General features: G+C 52.3%; 2 protein-coding genes across 2 annotated transcripts; both read right to left on the bottom strand.

Moving 5' to 3' along the window:
• Positions 1–329: 329 nt before the first annotated feature.
• RSPH9 (radial spoke head component 9) lies at positions 330–12684 on the bottom strand. Its single transcript, XM_057700164.1, has 5 exons — positions 12398–12684; positions 9176–9341; positions 7551–7680; positions 6932–7078; positions 330–548 (listed from the first exon to the last, which is right to left on the bottom strand). The coding sequence occupies exons 1-5, from the start codon at positions 12622–12624 to the stop codon at positions 388–390; spliced, it is 831 nt and encodes a 276-aa protein (XP_057556147.1). The 5' UTR covers positions 12625–12684; the 3' UTR covers positions 330–387.
• Positions 12685–15265: 2581 nt separating this feature from the next.
• MAD2L1BP (MAD2L1 binding protein) lies at positions 15266–18786 on the bottom strand. Its single transcript, XM_057698041.1, has 3 exons — positions 18370–18786; positions 17576–17841; positions 15266–16198 (listed from the first exon to the last, which is right to left on the bottom strand). The coding sequence occupies exons 1-3, from the start codon at positions 18413–18415 to the stop codon at positions 15686–15688; spliced, it is 825 nt and encodes a 274-aa protein (XP_057554024.1). The 5' UTR covers positions 18416–18786; the 3' UTR covers positions 15266–15685.
• Between the last annotated feature and the right edge of the window lie 742 nt (positions 18787–19528).

Here is a 19528-nt window from a genome sequence, read left to right on the forward strand (position 1 = left end):
CACTGAGCTACGGGTCTCTCGTGACGGGCCGCGTGAATGCAGCAAGGGAGTTTGTGGGCCAAACAGGCTCCCTTCCTGCTGACAGCCGTTCGCTTTGTGGCTGCAAGGAGGACGTAAGTTAGGCTGCCCGGCCCAGTCCAAGAGGCTGCCCTCCGCAGAGGCTGCTGGCTGTCACCTTCTCCCCCAGCCGTTTCCTCCCACCATTCCCCCTTGTTAGCACATTCCAGCCCTCTGCCACTTGCTGTGCTTCGAGCTGGGCCTCTCCTCAGCCTGGACACCACATGGAGGCGGAGATGAGGAGAAGCAGCAGCACGGGACAAACAGACCAAATTCACTGGACTTTGTGAAAATACTATTTAGACTCTACCGACTCCCCCGGCAGCCCTCCTACAGCATGAACGGCAGGTCGACGTTCTTCTCGCCAGTGCCCACGTAGATGTAGCCGTAGTTCTTGGTGCGAGGAGCGTGGTAGAAGGTGAGGCCTGGCCACAGCAGGCTGCGCAGTGCCACCAGGGCGTTGCCCCTCTCCATCTGGATGCTCCAGGACCCTGAGGAGGGGCAGGAGGCGAGGCCTGGGCACGGTGGAGGCAGAGGCCTGCCTGGAGGCAGAGGCCCCGGCTCCGCGCAGCCAGGCCCTGGCAGTAAGGTTCCGCTGGGAAAAGGGAAGACAGCTTAATTATCCCGGCACTTTACTCCTCCTGACTGCCTTTGAGCCGTTTCAGTGCTCATTAAAACCACTTCCAGAGGGAGGGCAAAGGAAATGAAAAGAGGTAAAACTCAAAGCAGTCCTTTTCGTTCTGTCAGCAAGTCTAGTGAAAGGTTGCGTGGGGGAGGAAGCCGAACCACAGTGCACAGGCGGAGGGGAGCTGGGGCCAGGCTAGGGGAGGCTCCCGGCCCCTCACCCTGCACAGGGGTGCTCCCGGGCGGCCTTCAGTCCTGCTGCACTCCACCTCTGTTTGTCATGTTGATCTCCCTCCGCCAGGCCCAGAAGCCTCTGCTCTGAGATGGATGAGACCTGACCAGCCTCACATAGACGTGTGGCCGTTTCAGGCCTCCCAGCTCAATAGCCCTTTCTGGCAGCCGGGAGACTGGGAGCCATCCTTGGCGGGAGGGGACTTGGGCTGCAGCTAATGAGCCTTTGTCCTGGGTTCTGCCCTGGTTTTTGCTCCCCAGACGGGAGCAGCCCAGCCCGGGGCTGAGTTGTGCAGCCATGAGGACTTGGCGGGAAGGGCCTGATCCAGCTCCAGAACCAAGGGAGGGAGCCGCTGTGTGGGAGGAAGGAGCCTGGGAAAATCGCCTCTGGATACAGATCTGGAGCTTCTATTCCCCTGCGCAGAGGCCTCTCCCGGCCCAGCCGCAGCTCTGCTCCAGGCCCTGCCAGAAAGGCAAATGCTTTGAAGGTTTTGGTGCCGGACCAGCCAGTGATGCACTGAGGACTGCACCGAGGCCTTCATCAGCTGCCAGCTCAGGCCGCCTGGCTCCCGCTGCCCCGTTGCTCCCAGGCCTCCTCCAACCGTGGCCCACCCTGGTCACTCCACACCCAGCAGCCTCACCCACCAGGGGGCCACCCTGAATCCAAGAGACCTGACCACCAGGCACCCCTGGCCCTGATGCCAGCACCCGCCCAGGTCAAAGCCAGAGCTTTTGGGGGGTGTGTAGGTCAGCTGGCCCTGGCCTGCTTAGGGAGAGGCCACCCAGAGGCCATCTCAGCACTGTGCGGTGACCTGCACCAAGTGCCACCACCCACGCATGAGATGATGAAGCAGAAGGCACAGTGTGAGCTTGACCCTGCTCCCTCAGGCCCACTCGTGCCAGCCAGACAGCATCAAGAAGAAAGAAGGGTGTTCCTGGGTTCCCAGAGTTCCGGCTTGGGCCCTGCCTAGGGTGGGGGTGGGGGGCCAGTATCTTTCCTGGTTAGAGAAGTGGGGAGTATTTCCCCTAGCTGCTGCAGCTTTCCTTTGGATACCTCCACCTCATAGACCTGCCTGCAGAGTTCTAGAGCCTTAGTCTGTTGCTTTCCTAGTCACTCATCCAGAAAACAGATGGCCCAGGGATAACAGGAGAGGGGGTGTGACAGAACAAAGTGTTCCCAGCACCCTGCATTCAGCTTCTGGCCAGAAGCACAGACCCCCAGAAGATCCCTCGCATTAGCTCCCCTGCCAGTTCCTAGAGCGTCATCAGGGGAGTCCCTCGCCGCCCTTGGAGCCCACAGCCTCACAGCCCCTTCAAACTGAAAAAGGCTCTGCCCACCTGGGGAGGGCAACTTGCAGCCACATGCTGCCCTGGAGAAAGAACTGGAGTCCCCCAGCCCCAACCACTCTCAGCAGTTGCCTGTCGCCAGTGCCTTGGCACACCCTGGACAAGGGCTGGGTCCTGGCCTCCCCTGGCACCAGCCTGCCCACCTAGGGTTTGCTTCCAGGAGATGAGGGGGCCCAGGCTCATCAGCAGGGGCTCCCCTGACCCCAGCCAAGAGCAAGGAGAAACGGATGGGGATGCTAGAGAAACACAGCGCCCCCACCGGGGGGGGGGGGGCCATGCCAAGCAGACCCAGGGTGCTGGCCAAGTCCAGAAGCAGCATGTGAGCGGCTGGCCAGCCAATGACACTGCCTCCTCCCTCCCTTGCATTCCTGTCACACTCCTGTCCTTTCCTTGTCCCTGGCGCAGCTTGTCGCCCAGGAAACACACACTCTCAACGTGCCAGGAGTCACGTAGCGTCTACCTGGGAAGCCAGGCGCTTGCTGTCACCTTCACCCGCTTTTCTCATTGCAACTGCTGGAAAGGCCGGGTCCAGCCAGCCACCACCTGTGGGACTCAGGGAAGCAGCCGCCCTGGTGGTGTAGTTCACAGCCCCCGGTCTTTCCCAAGTCTCCACAGACCTCGCCTCCGGTCCCCTGGCAGCCATTCTTCTCCACAAGCGCTCAGTTGTAAGGATATGGTGAGCTTTAAGCGCGGAAATCAGGAACGGGCCCTCCCGCATCAGCAGGAAGTCCTGAGTTTTCCGGGCCTCCGAGGTCTCACCTGCCTAGGTAGCGAGGAAACCTCAGGCTGGGTTATCTCATCATAGCTACATTCTCCTGCTCTCCAGGAAGAAAGGCAGCAGAGCTCTGAGATGAGAGTGGACCAGGCTGGGTTTCAGGGCTGTCCAGGGTAGCAAATGGCTTAAATCCACTCCTCAGAATAGCACCACACAACTTGTCACACACACACACACACACACACACACACACACACACACACACACACACACACACACACACACACACACACACACACACACACACACACACACACACACACACACACACACACACACACACACACAGCCATGGGCCCCTTCTCAGAGCAGCCACTCTCCCCATACCAAGGGCCACAGCGTACGGGGAGGGAGTGGGGGCAGGGCGGGGCTCCAGGCAGAAGAGTGCCCAGTCCTAATGATGAGCAAGGCCAGGCCTCCTGGTCCACAAGACTGGGCACCTTTCACCCAGGCTTCCACAGGATTGGAAGGGAGGTGCCCACCTGCACACCCCCCAGGAGAAGGCTGATCCTGGACACCGTGTTCCCCACCCCTCTCCAATGCAGTCTCCCCGTCCCCCGCTGCTTTCCAGGGCAGGCAGGCCCCTTGCTGCCCTCTGCTGCCTGAACTGGGCATTGTGCTGGAGCCCCAGCAGCGTGGCGCCCAGCAGTTCTGAGATCTGTCAGCTCCAGCCCAGAGTTGAGCAAGGAGAGGCGCTCTGCCCTTCACTCTGCTCGCTCTGCTTCCCAGGACACCTATGACTTCGTTTGTGAGGCACCTTTGATTTTACATTTCTGTTCCATTTCATCTTCCCAAACCTCTGTGAGGCAAGGATGGTGTCGTTCCCAGCAGCATCTCCGGTGCCTGGTACATAGTAGCTGCTCAGTGGCTGTTTGCTGGTAGAGCGGAAGGTTAAGGAGCATTGAATGGCAGAGTACTGCCTAGAAATCTGGCGTCCTGACCTGGTGTTCCATGTCTCACCTGGCAGCAGCCCAAGCTCAGAGAACTCTTAGCTGTTGCCCTGTTTCTGGCAGGAGGATGGTTCTGCCCCCGAAGCCCTACTCCCACAAAACTCTGCCGACCCCAAGGCACAGCAGGACAGCTCAGGAGGGCATTAGTGGCCCCAAGAAACATCCCTCCCCATCCTCTCTTCAGCCAGGGGTGGCCCAGGGACCAGCTGATGAGCCCCTAGCCTACCCCCATGGGCACAGAAAGCAGGAGTCCCAGGGACAGGGCCAGCCTAAGCCATACCTGTGCAAAGGTGACACGAAGTTCCCCTGAACAATTGCCTCAGACCCAGAAAGGAAACTGATTCTACCTGGACAGAAAACATCTCCCAAATTCCACCCCTCCAGCCAGTGCTGGTGTCCCAGGGAACTCTTCCTTGGGATTTTGGCCTCACTTAGCAGCCCAGCCATTCCGGCTGCTGTCTGCCTGGTGGGGCAGCCTCCCAGCAGCTCCTACTGTTCTTTCACTGGCAAATAAGGAAGGGAGTCTGGGAGCAAAGTCAGAGTGTCTGCTCTCCCCTGACCATCCACACTTTCACCCCAAGCTGGGCCTGACTTCCTGAAGGCTTTTTGGTGGGGGCTCTGGGGGGAAGGGAGATGGAGGCCCAGAAGCTGTGGAGTTTCCCAGGGTCAAGCCAGGATTCCTCCCCTCAGGCCCACACACACAGGAGATACCAGGAGCCCTCAGCCCCTAAGGCTCCAGCACTAAGGACAAAGCAACATGTGGAGGAGGACTGGGATGTTGAATCATTGGTTGACCCTTCAGCCCTAAGGCCCACCATTAGGGCAAAAAGTCTAGGCTCCAAGGGGGAGGAGGTGCTCTTGTGTTAGCCCCCTAGTCACCCAGGGCTATGGAGGGAGAGCTTTCCTGCCACACTCTGAATCATGGAGGAGGGGCTGCTGCCCCCAGATTGGGGGCACTAAGAGGACTTTTCTCAGCCCACCAGTCAGCCCCTGGTGCTGGGTCCCACCACCACAGTGTTCCTGGCTCCCTTTATCAACTGGGGATGTGCAGCCCACTCTGGCTCCTAGTCAGGTGGGGAGCAAAGAGTTGGAGGAGGTAATGCAGAGTCTGGGAAGTGTGTCTGATGGCTGAGAAATGCACATCCCTATAAAACTTCTTCATCTCCCCCAGAGGTCCAGGACCCCCTTTCTATGCTCAGGGAGGCTTGACTCTGGCGCCCCCATGTGGTGGAAGCCAGAGTAGCCACTCTGCTGGCAGCTCTTACCCCTCTGGGACCCACAGCCTGGAACCCACAACCTGGCCCCTGGGGCACTGCAGTAGCCCTGAAACAGCCTCCAGATCCCTGACTTGCCCCTCTCCATGCATCCATGCATGACTGCCTTGTTATCACAGACCTACTCATGAGCCACCAGCAGCTCCTACTGCCTTGGTCTGCACCTGCTACCCCTTGGCCTCCTAGGCCCTCCTAGGCCTGCCTGATCCACCTCTAAGGCCTTTTTGCTACCAAAAACAAGACCAGTAATAATTATTAATTTTTACTTGACTCCTTACTTAATGTGTGTTCAGCACTATTTTAAATGTTTTGCATATGTGTTGTCATTTAATTCTCATAACAACCCAATGAGGTGGAAAACATCATTATTCCCCTTTTAGAAACTGAGGCACAAGGAAATTGGGGGACTTGCCTGAGGTCACCCAGCTAATATGTGACAGATTCAGGATTCCAACACAGGCCTTCTGGTTCCAGATCCCTTTCCTTTAACCACTACTGCCACCTCTCCCCTACCCTGAGTTCCAGCCCAACTGGGTTGCTCATTGCTCCTCAGAAGGGTTTCCCCCTAGCGGTGGGGGGGGGGGGGGGGAACTATGGTCCGGCCATTCCCACTGTCCACTGAAAACAAAACACCATTTATCTGACACCACAGTCAAGGCCAGAGCCTTGGAGTCTAACGCTCTAACACTTACTGTGTCCTTGGGTTTAACTCTCTGAGCCTCTGTTTCTTCATCTGTAAAATGGGGATAATAATAGCATCTACCTCATAGGTCAGCTGTGAAGGTTAATATGAGCTAAGGCATGGGAAGGACTGAGTACAATGCCTGGCACACAATAAGCAGTGTCATTGCTTTTATGAGTAGTTACCAGTATCATTATCTTTGCCATCATCAACAAGAGATCCCTCCAGTCCTCAGAACACCAAGCAAGGGGAGGGCAAGAAGCAGGGCTGCTGAGTCAGTGCCTTGGGTCTGGCCCCTAAATGCCCAGAGCCTGGCACCTGTCCTGGGATGCAGCATCCAAGCAAGAGCATCTTCCGAGGACAAGCTTATCTCTACTGGTGGAGCCCAGGAAGGAAATGGGGTCTCTGTGACCCCACCAACTGCTGGCTGTGTCCCTGGGCCAGGTGGGCTCTGAAGTGCAAGAAGGCCTCTGAAGTTGTATGCTTTATGATTAAAAAGTACAACACACATAGCAAGAGGCAAAGGTACAGAACTCATTTCCTTAGCAGGTGGCCTCAGCAGGTCAGTCACCACCCACTCACTGAGCACCAACTGTGTGCCAAGCACTGGATCCAACCCCAAAACTAACCGTTGAGATGTGTGTATGGCTAGTATTTTCAGGGGTGTTTTCAGAGATGTTTTGGGTGGGAGAAGATTCCCAATTTGCCTCCATTCAAGGCTGGCATGAAAATCAAAAGAAACACTGAGAGACTTCCTGTCTGTGGAAGCACAGGGAAGACAATCCTTTTGTCTGCAAATATTTACCGACTCTTTACTAGGAACTGAGCCCTGTACTGGGACCTGGGGAAGCCCCACCCTCAAGGCCACACGGTGAACCCTCAGTTCCTACCCAGGCCCTTGGTCCCACTCTTAGAGGAGAATGGCAGGTGGCACAGCCCACTGCTCTGACCTGGGGGCAAATCCAACATCCTCCAAGTGACAGGCTGTTACCTTTGGGGATGTCATGCTCCAAGGAGTCCATGAAGTCCAGGGAGGGGTCCAGGTCAGCCTTCTCAAGCAAGGTCTTGTTCTTTAGCTCCACAGGCTCCCTGAAGTGGAAGTAGGAACTGAGCTTCTTGGCTTCAGACAAGGACAGTCCTACAAAAGGGAGGCCAGTAGGAAGGGATGGTCATCCACAAACCCCACAGCCCCTTTCCTCTATGACTGGGGACCATGTAGAGGGGCTTGCAGAGGACTCAGTCAGCTACTGATGGGGAACTGAAGGGCGAAAAGGGAGCAATGTTCAACCTGAACTTGGCTCAGATCCTGCAATGAGGACAGACCATGGAGGGAGAGGGTAGGAAAGGCAGGGAACCCAGCCCCACACAAAGTCCCAGACCCAGGTGGCCAGATGCTCCCCCACCCTCAGCCATAAAAGAGTCAGGGTCCAGTGACTGGGTACCCGTGCCAAGCACAGATGCCAGGCCATTGGGCACATCCTCCCAAGTGATATGGCCACAGCTATCCTTTCTCTGAGAAAGTGGGCAGTTTCCCCTGGACTCCCAGGTATGTGTCCAACTATGCTTAGGAAGAGATGCCTTCCAGCTCTAAGAGATGCCCGAGAACTCACCTTCAAAGGTCCGATTGACGTGGATGGGTCCAAAAGGGGTCTTAAAGAGAGCTCCTCGGGGGATGACAGCCACAGCCTTGTCGATCTGGTCAATGATGGACACCAAGCGGGTCTCTTCCTTGATCTGGACCTGAGGAGACAGGAGATGAGCCATCCCGCAGGGCACTGTGCCCAGTCACCCCTGGTGCAAGGGCCTCCTCATGACCATCTAATCTGGGTCACCACGGTTAGATGCCAGGTCCATGGAAAAGCACGATGGGTGAGCCCTCACCTTCCTTCCCTCCCTTCCTTTCTTAAATTGGTAATACACACTTGTGGTGAGTGCAGTATTTAAAACTTTAAAAAAAAAAAAAGCAGTGTCTCTCACCTCATCCCTGGCCTCCCAGTTGCCCTCAATGGGGGCAGACAACATTAACGGTTTTGTATGTACCCTTCCAGACACAAACCATTCTATCATCCTATTTTAATGTTGCTTATTTTGCCTTTTTAAAATATAAAAGTTATCACGCTCACTGTAGACGATCTGGGTAATAGGGAAATATTTTACAATATACCTAAGAAAATTAAAACCACTCATAATCCCACCTCCTAAAGGTAATTGCTGATACTATATTGGTATACTTCCTTCTGTTCTTTTTTTCTATGCCTATATTCAAAGGAAAATTAGAGTTACAGTTTACACAGTTTCACATCCTGCCCTTTGACGTAACATTATTTCTCAAGCATCACCCCATACTATAACATTTTTATGCAGATGAAATTTCGTTCTAATCAATGTCGAGGGCAACCCTGACCAAAAGGACTTCATAGAGATGTTTGGGGAAAAGCAGCACTTAACAGGGAAGACGTCACTGGGAGCCCCAGAGTCACTCGGCCACCTGTGTCGCCTGCGCTGCTGACCAGAATCACTTACAAAGGAGGAGATCAAAACTAATGCTTAATAAGTGTCTAGGCACGGGGCTTTACATATGTCACCTCATTTAATCTGCACAAGCCTGTGAAGCAAACATAATGAACCCAATTCTACAAAAATAAAACTGAGGGGACGTTAAATTTGTCAGGCAGGCAGGGGGCTGTGGCTGAAGCATCACAGACCTAGACCCAGACTTTTGGTATCACCCGGGTTCAAGTGCAGAGGCTGGGTTTCGAATCCCGGGTTTGTCTAGTTTCAAAACTTGGGCTGGTTATTTTTTGACCGCACAATCCCATTTCTAGGAGTTGATCCTTCAACTTGAGTGCACACACAGGAAATGACACACGCACAAGCTTATTCATTGTGGCATCGATTGTCAGAGCTAAAACTTGGAAACCGGCTCTCCCGAGAGCTGCCCACCCACTTTCCACCCTGTCATCACTCAGGAGAAATGTAACCCTGGGCAAGTCACTTAACCTCTCTACGCTTCCTCCTCTCTACCACCTGGAAGGTAGTGTACCAACTTCCCAGAGCTGTGAGGACGAAGCGATGGGATGACACAGTGGCCTGACACACCCAGCACCCCAGGCCCAGGTGGCCCTCGTGGCAGCGATGATAACTGTTGTTTCCACCGCAGTGTCCACTGGGCTGGGGTTTGGATGGCCCAGGCCCCTTTCGTTCAGGCCCTCCTCCTCCTCTCATCTTCACTCACCACTACTTCTTCTTCAAAGACGTTTTCACCTTCATTCACCTTCTGCAGCTCAGTGTGTTCGTACTCATGTGAGGGGTCCCCCATGAAGCGGCCCTTCACCACAGACGTCTGCATCTCCATCTCCTCTGTGGCAGGGGGCAGGAGGCTCCACTCCATGCAGTTCAGGCTGCCAACAACACCCCATCACACTGATTCTAACTCCCCTCTCACGTCAGCTTCCTGCCCCGCCCCTTCTCCCAAGGGTTGAGGCCCAAGAAGAGCTGTTGGGAGTCATCTCTCTCTCCTAACAAGCCCTAAGTGCCTATGCTGCACCCACCCCATATGTGATGAAATTCACATTCAACTTCATTTTTTAAAAGCTTCAGTATGCCACGATTCCAAGAGCTTCTTCCTAGATATCTGGACTGTGAGATCCTGGGTGAGTTTCTGGAAGCTGAACTTTCCTCAGCTGCAGGTGCCTCTGCTCCTGCGGGCCCCAAATTCACACTCAGCCTGCCCACTGAGTGGACAGCAGGGCCATCTCCCCTCACTTCGCAGGAAAGCCCAGCCCAGGCTCAAGAAGCTCTCCTCCTCTGAGGTCTTCCCTTCCTTCTCACATCCTGCCAGGAGGGGGTGTCCTCCCCCTCCTCCCTCATCCACGCAGGGCCTGCATCCCCAGCCTGCTCTCTGATCATGTTTCCTCCCTTCACTCTCCACTGGCTCCTTCACAACATGAAAACACCCCAGCTTTCTAAAACAACAGCCCTCAAATCCATGCCCCTCTAGAAAATGCCCCTTTCATGTCCCTCCTTCCTCTTCCCCAACTCTGAACCGTAATCGAGAACAATTTGCCCTGCAGGAGCTCTTCCCCCCCTCACTTTCACTCTTTGACCACTGCACCACGATTCTGCCCCTGGTACCCCAAGAAGAAGGTCATCCATGGGACCTAAAAGCCAACAAGTGCATTTCCAATTCTATTTCCTTTGACATCTTCCTTCTCCCTCCCCCAGTGCCTTAAGTACTTCCAAGGATCTATTCTCACCCCTCTTTTCTCTCCACAGTCTCACCTACCTGACTCCCAGAACACCAGCTACTCCCTGGTCGATATCCAGAATCCAGCCACCTCTCATCTCACCACCTGCACTGCTTCCACCCTCATCCAAGGCACCATCTACTCTCGCCCGGATATTGCAGCAGCTTCCTAACTGGTCTCCCCATGTCCATACCTGCTTCCCCTTTCAGTCTAGTCCCCACCTGACTGTTAAAACCTAAGCCAGATCATGTCTCTGTTCAGAACCTTCCAGTGACTTCCCATTGAGCCAAGTCCTTACAGTTCCCACAGTGCCCCACACGATTGTCTCAGCCCCTCTCTGACCTCGTGTCCTACAATGGTCCCCCTCACTCACTCCTCTCTAGCCACACTAGCCTCTACAGGGGTCCATAAATACACTAAGCACACACCTGCCTCAGGGCCTTTGCACTTGCCTGGAATGCTTTTCCCTCAGATAAATACATAGCTCACTCTCTCAGTTGCTTCAGGTGTCTTCTCAAATGTCATCCCTGACCACTCTATTTATAATAGTACCCCATCCTGGATTCTCCGTCTCCCTTAGCACTTAGCATCAATGCTAAGTGTATGCAGTATATGTGTGTGTTTATTTATTGTCTGTCTCCCCTCCCCCACTTAACACTAAAATATAAAGTCCCTGAAGACAAGGACTTTGTCTCCTTTAGCACTGAATTCCCCATGCCTAGATCAGTGCCTGGCACATACTAGGTGCTGAAGAAATAAAAACTTATTGGAATAAAATGAGATTCAAATCTCTATCTTCAGTCCAAATTTTTCTTCTGGACTCCAGATCTGCACTTTTATATGCCTCCTTACCACCCTGCTCCACAGGCACCTCACACCAAATTCACTAGGCCTTCCCTAGTATTTCCTGAATTCTCTCCCAGTGGGTGGCACCAGCACTTACCTGGCTACCTAAGCTGGAAAGAAGGGTCAGCCTTGACCTCTTCTTCACCTTTCCCCATTTAGCCACTGAAATCTTTCCAGCCCCTCCCCTCCATTCCCTCAGCTACGGCCTCCTTTCAGTCCCCCTTCATCTGGACACTGCTACAGACTTCCAAATGCTCACCCACTTTCAGACCATTCTACCCACTCAGGTTTGAGCAGGCACTTCTTGTTTAAAGGCCCTCGGTGGCTCCCCATAGCCTGTGGACAAAGTTCAAACCCCTTGGCCTCACCATCCAGTTCAACATAACACCCTAGCCTGCCACTGTCATGTTTGTCTGCCCAGTGTTCTCCCAAACACCGAAAGCCAGCTCAAGCCAGTAAGTTTGAGTTCTTTCCTCTAACTGGCATGCCTTTCCCCTACACCTTCCTGGAGAACTCCTGATCCTCTCTCAAATCTCAGTAATCATCATCTAATTGCTCTCAAGGAGAATGTCCCAACCTGGTCCCCCTTTGTGTACACCTCTGTCCTCGTTGTAAGACACTGTGCTGTAATTGCTGGGTTACACACTTGGTCTCCCTCCCTAGGATGTGAACAACTTGGAGATAGGGGTGAGTCTTAGCCATTTTTTAATCCCAACTCTAGCACAGGATACAACCAATCAATGTTGGATTGATGCATGGATAGATAAATGAAGTCTCCAACTTCCATCTCCAACTTCCTGCGGCCTGAACAGAATGCTTGTAAGATGGTGAGCTCCCCATCAACATCGGGGGTAGTCAAAAAGAAGCTGGATGGCCCTTTACTGCAGTGTTCAGGGAAATTTCCTCAGTTCTAAATCCCTTCTCACCCATTCCGCATTCGTTCACTACTTGCTAGTGTGCCTCCTGTGAGCCAACACCTGCGCCGAAGATGCTTTACGACCCAATTCCAAACAGCTCCCCGCCCCCGCCCTCACGCCAAGGCTTCCGACCCTTCTCCAAACTGAACTCTTTGAAAAGCCAGGTCCGCCACCTGGCTTCTACTCCGCGTCTTCAGGCTCCAGAAACTTTCCTCTTGCCCCGCCTCCGTTCTTGTCGGGCTTCTATTATAAACCCTCCAGTCTCTAAGTTTCTCTGGCGCCCCGCCCAACGTGTCCTCCCAGGGCCCCGCCCTCTCAGACCTCACCCACTCGCTTCCTGGACCCCGCTCCTTTCGAGCCTACCTCCCACCCACCACTTCGCGGCCTCCGCTAGCCCTCTCTTCTGTATCCCCCTGCGGCCTCGGCCACCCCGGGCACCACCTCCACCTGTACAGGGTCTTGCGCGGTGCGAGCTGGTCCTCGCTCAGGCCCTGCGCGATGTAGTAATCGGCGACGAGGCCAAGGATGCGGCCCCAGAAAAGAACCCGATCGAAGCGGTAGTCGCGTTTAACCAGCATAAGGGAAGTGAGCAGCGAGGCCCGACGGTCTGGGCTGAGGCCCTGCCCACTACCGGACGCCAGCTCCAGTGACAACAGGAGGCTCTCCGTGTCCATCGCTCCAGCGGCTCTGCTCAAGGCCTGGCAGGTTGCTAGGAGAAGCCGTGTCCATGGAGACCCAAAGCTCCACCCCTCCACCCAACCGGAAGCAGGATTTCACGCACCCGACCTCCTGCAGCCCAGCCTTCTGGGGCTTTCTGCCAGCCCTTCTTCCCACGAAGCCCTTTGGAAAAGCCTGGGTGTACACTAGCTCCCTCCAGCTTCCTTTCCTGAGTAGGTGAAAGGAGGTGTTCAGTTGTCATGGCAACGGCGTGGTTTTCCCCCTGAATAGGTAGGATACAGTAGGTAGGTTGGAAGGTCCCAACTAAGCCCAATTCCGGGGATATTTTTGCTTCCCCTAAGCCCTTCCACACAGTTGCTGTTTACTGAGTCCTCATTGTACATGCAGTGGGGGCTTGAGAAGAAAAATACAACAGTGACGCTAGCTATATTATTTCACTACTATCGTGTCCTTTCTTGACCTCAGAATTATCTATGAAGAAAAGAATTTGAAATCCTCTTGGCTCTAGGACTCCAAGGCAATTAATCCCCCGCAAAGCCAGGTCTTACAGAATGGGGTCCATCCATTCCACTCTTCAGTCTTCACAGATGTCTTTATTTTTCCCTTCCATAGGACTGTTCCAGCTAAGTGGCAAACAAAGACCTAGGGCGGGAGATGCTCGTCCCCAGTGGTTGGTACTTCACGCTTTTACTGCCTGAGGACCCGGGTTCAATCCCTGGTGGGGGAACTAAGATTCCACAAGCCACGCAGCAAGGGTGGGGGCCCTAGGCAATGGGGCAAGGTATAGGGCCATACCTTGGGAAAGGAGGGTGTGAAGAGGGGTACAAAATGGGTGATTTTACAGACTACACTTTCCCATCAACATTTTCATTTACAACATTAACAACTACATGTTCCCTACCACCTACATTTACCTGCCTCGAGCCCCACAACTGTTGCTTTTAGGCACAAATAGTAGCAACAGATGAAAGGCCAGAACCCCACGGAAGCTGGGCCTCTTCACTCCCCAGGCTAGATATTCTTTCTTCACATCCCTCTCTGGAGTGCCCAGCCAAGCTTAAAAGAGATAAGCAGCTGCCTCAGAAGGCTTGTTGTCAGGGAAGGAGATGGGATTTACTGATGAAATTATTAACTGCTCTTTTAATTTCTGGATTCCTTCGGAGAGGATTCATGAAATCAGAATGACCTGGGCCCCAATGCCAAGCCGACAGAGAAGTATCTAAATTACCTGGATAATTACTTTGTCTAGATGTTGTTTAGGAAGGCTTTTGAAAGCAGTACTTGAGGGATCTGACTTGGCTTAATGTCTTCCATCTCAAAACAATTTATAACTCCCTTGTTCAAAACTCTGCCTCCCTTTAGGCAGACCCCTCAGCCTGTCCCTTCCCAAGTGGGAGATATGGCCCTATGGCTCTTCTGTAAGGTAATATCAGACACACAAACAGCATAAAGTCCAGCTGGTGGAATACGCCTCAAGTGGACACAGCATAAAAAAGAACTCAAATGTTTTGTTTGCATTGATTCCATATTTACTCAGCACCAATAAATGGCAGGTTCCATGTCAGGAAACACAATCTGAAGCCAGAGACGGAAGTCCTGCAGCTTTCCAATTCTACCACCTTCAGTTAGGCAAACCCTGTTTAATTATCTTAGAGTAAAATCACACAGAATGTACAGCACAGTGTAAAGCACTCAGCCTCTGGAGCCAGCTGGACTGGGTTTGAATCCAGGTTTCAACACTTATGCAAGTTGTTATTCAATCTCCCCAAGCCTCATCTATAAAATGGGGATGATAATATGAACTTTGCTGTTATTAGATTAGATAATGTATGTAAAGTGCTTAAAACCTATGATAAAATGTAAACTTTTTTTGTTTCCTTAAAACATAAAAACCTAAAATATTCTTCTTAAAACATAAAAAATAGTATATGTTGTCCCCATTTACACACATTCACACACACACACACCCCTATCTCCAACACCAGCAGGGGAAGTATTCTGTCTTCAACTTACTTTCAAGAAATAAGCAGATGTTCTCAGGGACAAAGAGCATCAGTGCTTAGTAGTCAGGACAGCATCAAGCTGGAGAGAACAACAGCAAGGATCAGGATGGCCAAGCCAGAGATGTCGCTGAGGAGGAACAGCCAGCCACAGGCAGGAGGGCAGGGTTTGCCTGAGGTCAATATGGCCAACAGTACTGCCAGCAGCCACCACGTAACTGCAGCAGAGATACAAGGCCAGAATTCCAGAAGGGACACTCGGCCTCAGAGAAGTGGGCCTACAGGGCAGTCCTGGTGCCTTAGCCTATGGTTCAATCAGGCTCTGCAAAGACTCTCTCAGTTTTCTTTTCTCAGCTCCCTTCTCCCGTGTGGCCTCTGCTTTGGGTACACATGCCCGTGTGGCAAACAGAGGACACTGGGGTAGGAGTCAGCTGATGAGCACTCTAGTCCCAGCTCTGATATCAAACTGTTATAGAACCTTGGTTAAGGCACTTAACTTCCCAGATTGGCCTGAGGTTGATGAAGAGAAAGAACCATTAGTTAAAAAAAATCAAGGAAGGAAACCCGAAGCATAAGAGGCCAAGGGGGAAGATAAAATACTCTAGCCTCAAGCCTGGAAAGTCTCTCTAAGCTAAGAGTTTCAGGAAAATTTAATATGAATCCATTCATTTTATATTTAAGTTCACGAATCACATCCACATTCTGTCCCTGGTAAAAATTATGAAAGGCCACAGCAAAAAAGCAGAAAAGGGTCACCTCCATAGGGATATCTGTCTCCGGGCCCACGTTTGCTTTCTAACCCCCAAAAGAGACCCCTGACCCAGCAGCCTCTGGGAAAATCGGCCTTTGATGCAAAGAGATGCTTGTCCAGGGATGAGGATGAGAGCCCCAGCCATCCCATCAGCCCACTGGGAAGCATAAGGCAGGCAGGCAGGCAGCCAGGGGGATAGACCCTTCCTCTCACCAGAAATTAAATGGCTCCAAGCAAGAGCTGGTTGACTTGGTGCCACAGGGGGAAAGACAATTTAGCCACTGTGCTCACGACGAGCATTCCCATTCACTCGTGGAAGCCTTTCAGTGTCACTGGCGCCTGGAACCAAACGTAATCCTCCCAGGCTGTAGTTGGGATGGCGGGTCGGCCACAGGACAGGGTCACAGTCAGTTTGTGGCCCCGGCTGGGCACTCTGTAGTTGAGCTTGGGTCGAAACCAATCTTCTCCACAGTCGCGGTGACCCTGTGCCATGACGATGGTGCCCATGAGTGGAGGAAGCTGCAGTTCACTGAAGGCATCAGCCATGAAAATGGCTCGGAAGAGGCGGCGCAAACAAGCTGCTGTGCTCAGGCTCGGGTCCATGCTGTTGGGGGCCAAGCGGGACAAGTCAAGCTCGTAGAACTCCTTGGGACTGAGGGCATTGCCCCCAAGGAGGATCAGCACTCGTGGTACTAATGTCCGGGTAAAGAGACCCTCCAGGTGGCTGAGGACACTCTCCAGTTCTGCCAGGGTCTGTTGACATTTCCTGCTGCTCGCCTCAGCTGTGGCCCAGGGTTTCTTCTTCACCATGTCCTCTGCCTATGAGGACAAAGAATGGTAACAGAGAAGTTCTGCAAGGTAAGGGAATGCTAATGACCTCTGAAGAACCCTGCTGGGATTGAGTAGACTTATGGGACTGGATTTCCAGTTCAGTGAACTGCCAGAGGCAAGACATTGGGTTTTATCAGAGGGCAATGTATCAAAAAGGAAACTATATTCTCTGTATAAAATCATAATTCTTCCACACTTAGAACAGCAAACATAGTGTTCTGAAGCAGGAGGGCATCCAGAAATTAGCAACTAAAATACTCAAGAAGATGTGATGACATGGCAGATGGCAAATTTTTGCTGGGCTGAGAGTGATAACACGACTGAGGATTATTTGGTCTAATAAATTCTGGAGTTCATCCTCTAGTTAAACATGGCAAATGGTAGGAAGGGAGGGAGGGAGGAGAAAGAGGACTCCTAAGAACCGTCCACTTAAGCACCGCAAAATACAAAAGTGAATACTTGGGGACTGAGTGAACACTTGTGCGAGGATTCTTAGATCACCTGCCAATTTTCTCCATACAGATAGAATGTTTTGGAAGTCCTCTTTCTCTCTCTCTTTCCTTCCTTCCTTTTTCTCTCATTTAGTAGTATTTCCGGTGGGAGCACAAATAAACATGTGTTCAATTTGCCGTGTTTAACTGGAAGACAACTCCAGAATCACCGCTATTAGACCAAATAATCCTCTTTCCTGTTATCACTACCACCACATTCCCACCCAATATCTTCAAGGCTATCAGCTAGCTCACAGGCCCAGCCATGCACACAGAGCTTTCAATGACTTGTTCTTAAATATTCATCAGACACCAAATAAAAGCCTCTAACATTAAAGAGACCAAAACAAATAAATAGGAAAGGAATCTGGAAGAAACGGAGACACTGCCAGGGACAGAGGAAAGCTTCAAAAATACAATAATTGATATCCACAAGTAAAAGAAGTTCATACAGACAGGAAACAACAGGATGCAATTTAAAAGGAGCATGTAAAAATTACGAAAAAGCTCTTAAGATTATGACTGCCAAAAAAGAAAAAAATTGATGTTTTAGAATATAAACTCAAGGAAGTCCCACAGAAAGTATAACACAGAAACAAAGAGATGAGGATTTAGAGAGAAGAGATACTAAAAGGATCAGTTCATGAAGTCCAAAAGCAACACACAATAGGAGTTTCAGAAAAAGAGGAAAAGCAGGAAGGTTAGACTATCTAGCCTAGAGTGGGTAGAATGATTGAAGCCATAGGGCTGAAACATCCCTTGCAGCTGCTTAGGCTGAGAGGCCTGAAGATTCTTTAGCACCCCCTTTTTACATGCCTACCATCTAATAGCCACAAAGTCTTCCCACCAATTTTCTCCCAAAGCCTGTGCCTACCTGGGGCGAAGCTTTTCTGTAGAAGTGCTTAAGCTGTTCGTAGGGCAGAGGGAGCTGCTGGCGTTGATACATGATATGTTTTAGAAGTTCACAAGTAAACCGACAGCACCCTTCCTGGCTGACAGGCCCGGGAAACACCACTGGCACCATGCAGTCTCTGGGGCGAAGGGGCTCCGAAGGGCTGGGAGGTTCTTGGGGGGAGGTGGTCTCAAGTAGTTCTATCTTGGGGTCGTGGGTTTCCTCCGACTTCTCACACCACTCCAAATCTGGTAGGCGCACAGAGGGACAAGAGAGGAAAATGAAAAACTTAGAAGGCCAAGGCCAGTCTTCTCATTCCCTTGTGGCGACATCAGCCACCACTGCGGAGGCGACACCCCGACCCATGCAGATTCCCTCCGCAAATTTCCCGCTGGGCGGTGGCTCAGAGGTGCCGGGTCCCAGACGCCTAAGGTAATTTAAGTGATGGCGGGACTTGGAAGGGACTGATGGACTATTTCGGGGGAAGCGACTGGGGCTCTGCTCAAAAAGTGGAGGCCCTAATCTGGGAAAACGAGTTGAGTGAAACTGTAGTCAGGCAGAGCCCAGAATCCGCCGCGAAAAAAGACGGGGGTGAACCAATGGAATCCAGGGCCGTGGGGGCGATGGAGTCGACGGGGCCGAGTCAGAGCTGGGAGGAAAGCCGGGAAATGGAGACAAGGAAGACGGGCCAGTGAAAGGGCCCGGGGGCTAAACGACTGGAGAAAGAAAAGGTAGGGAGGAAACAGACTCCTCGAGCTCCAGACCCCACGCCTTACCAGGGACTGCGGCCGGGGAATGCACTTCCGTCTCCGGGACCGCCATCACGACCTCCTCCCCGCTCTCAATGCGGTTTGAACAGGCGCCCCGCGGAGCCTCATGGGAAGCCCGCGGCTCCACTTCCGGTTCCGCTGGCCCGGAAGTGGGCGGGGCGCCGGGTCTGTGTGGCAGAGGCTGGGCTGGGTGCGGAACTGAGCCCCGCGCTTCCCTCTTTAGCACCGTCCGGCGAGTCCGCTGAGCCCTTCTGCCATAGGGAAACCACGGGTTCTCAGACACTTAGCGCTGCCTTCTAAAGGACACCCGCACGCACGTATCCGTTCTTTCCTGCGTTCCCTATTCGCTGCGCAGCTGCTTCGTGCCAGGCCCTGTCCTAGGTGCTGGAGACTTTGCGGGGAAGAAGCCAGAGGCAGGCGCTGTCCTCAAAGGGTTCAATGCCTATAGATTCAATGCAGTGTGATGAATTATATAGTAAGGTGTGCATGGGCAGTGGACGCGAAGAACAGGAGCGCCTAACCTAGAAGGGGTGAGAGTGAGGGGTGGTCCCAGAGGAAACTGTGCCCTGTAGGATGAGTAAAGGTAAAGAGGAAGGCCTGGTGGTCCTGGAGGCTGTTAAAAAGAAACAAGCCCCACAAGGATTCACTTCTGCTAAATCTCACCAAGACTCATTTCCTAACCTAGTAGCAGTTTCAGCTTCTCTTGGAGTGGAATTCTAAACTAACCAGTCTGGAATTTCCTAGTCAGCACTAGTGAGGTAACCTGCAAGATAAGTCCCCCGACATTCCCCCTAACGGAAGGTGACCAGTCCTTTCTTCCCTTTTGCTAATAGTATCCTTATCTTGCCCCCCTTTCTATAAAAGTCTTCCATTTTGAACAGCCCCTCAGAGTGCCTTTGTGTATACTAGATAGGATGCTGCCTGATTCATGAATTGTTAAATAAAGCCAATTAGATCTTCAAATCTTCAGTTGAATTTTGCTTTTTAACAAGACCTTGAGACACAAAAGCATCCTCTAGTCAAGGAATAAAAAGAGTTCAGCTTATGAAGAGTTAAGGCTGTAATGGCCAGACAGAAGCCAGATCATTGCAAGGCTTTATAAGCCATGTTAAAGCGTTTGAACTTGATCCTGTCAGGGGATGGGGGAAACTTTGAAAGATTTAAG

This window comes from Hippopotamus amphibius, chromosome 11 (genome assembly GCF_030028045.1).
Source record: "Hippopotamus amphibius kiboko isolate mHipAmp2 chromosome 11, mHipAmp2.hap2, whole genome shotgun sequence".
Classification (NCBI taxonomy): Eukaryota; Metazoa; Chordata; class Mammalia; order Artiodactyla; family Hippopotamidae; genus Hippopotamus; species Hippopotamus amphibius.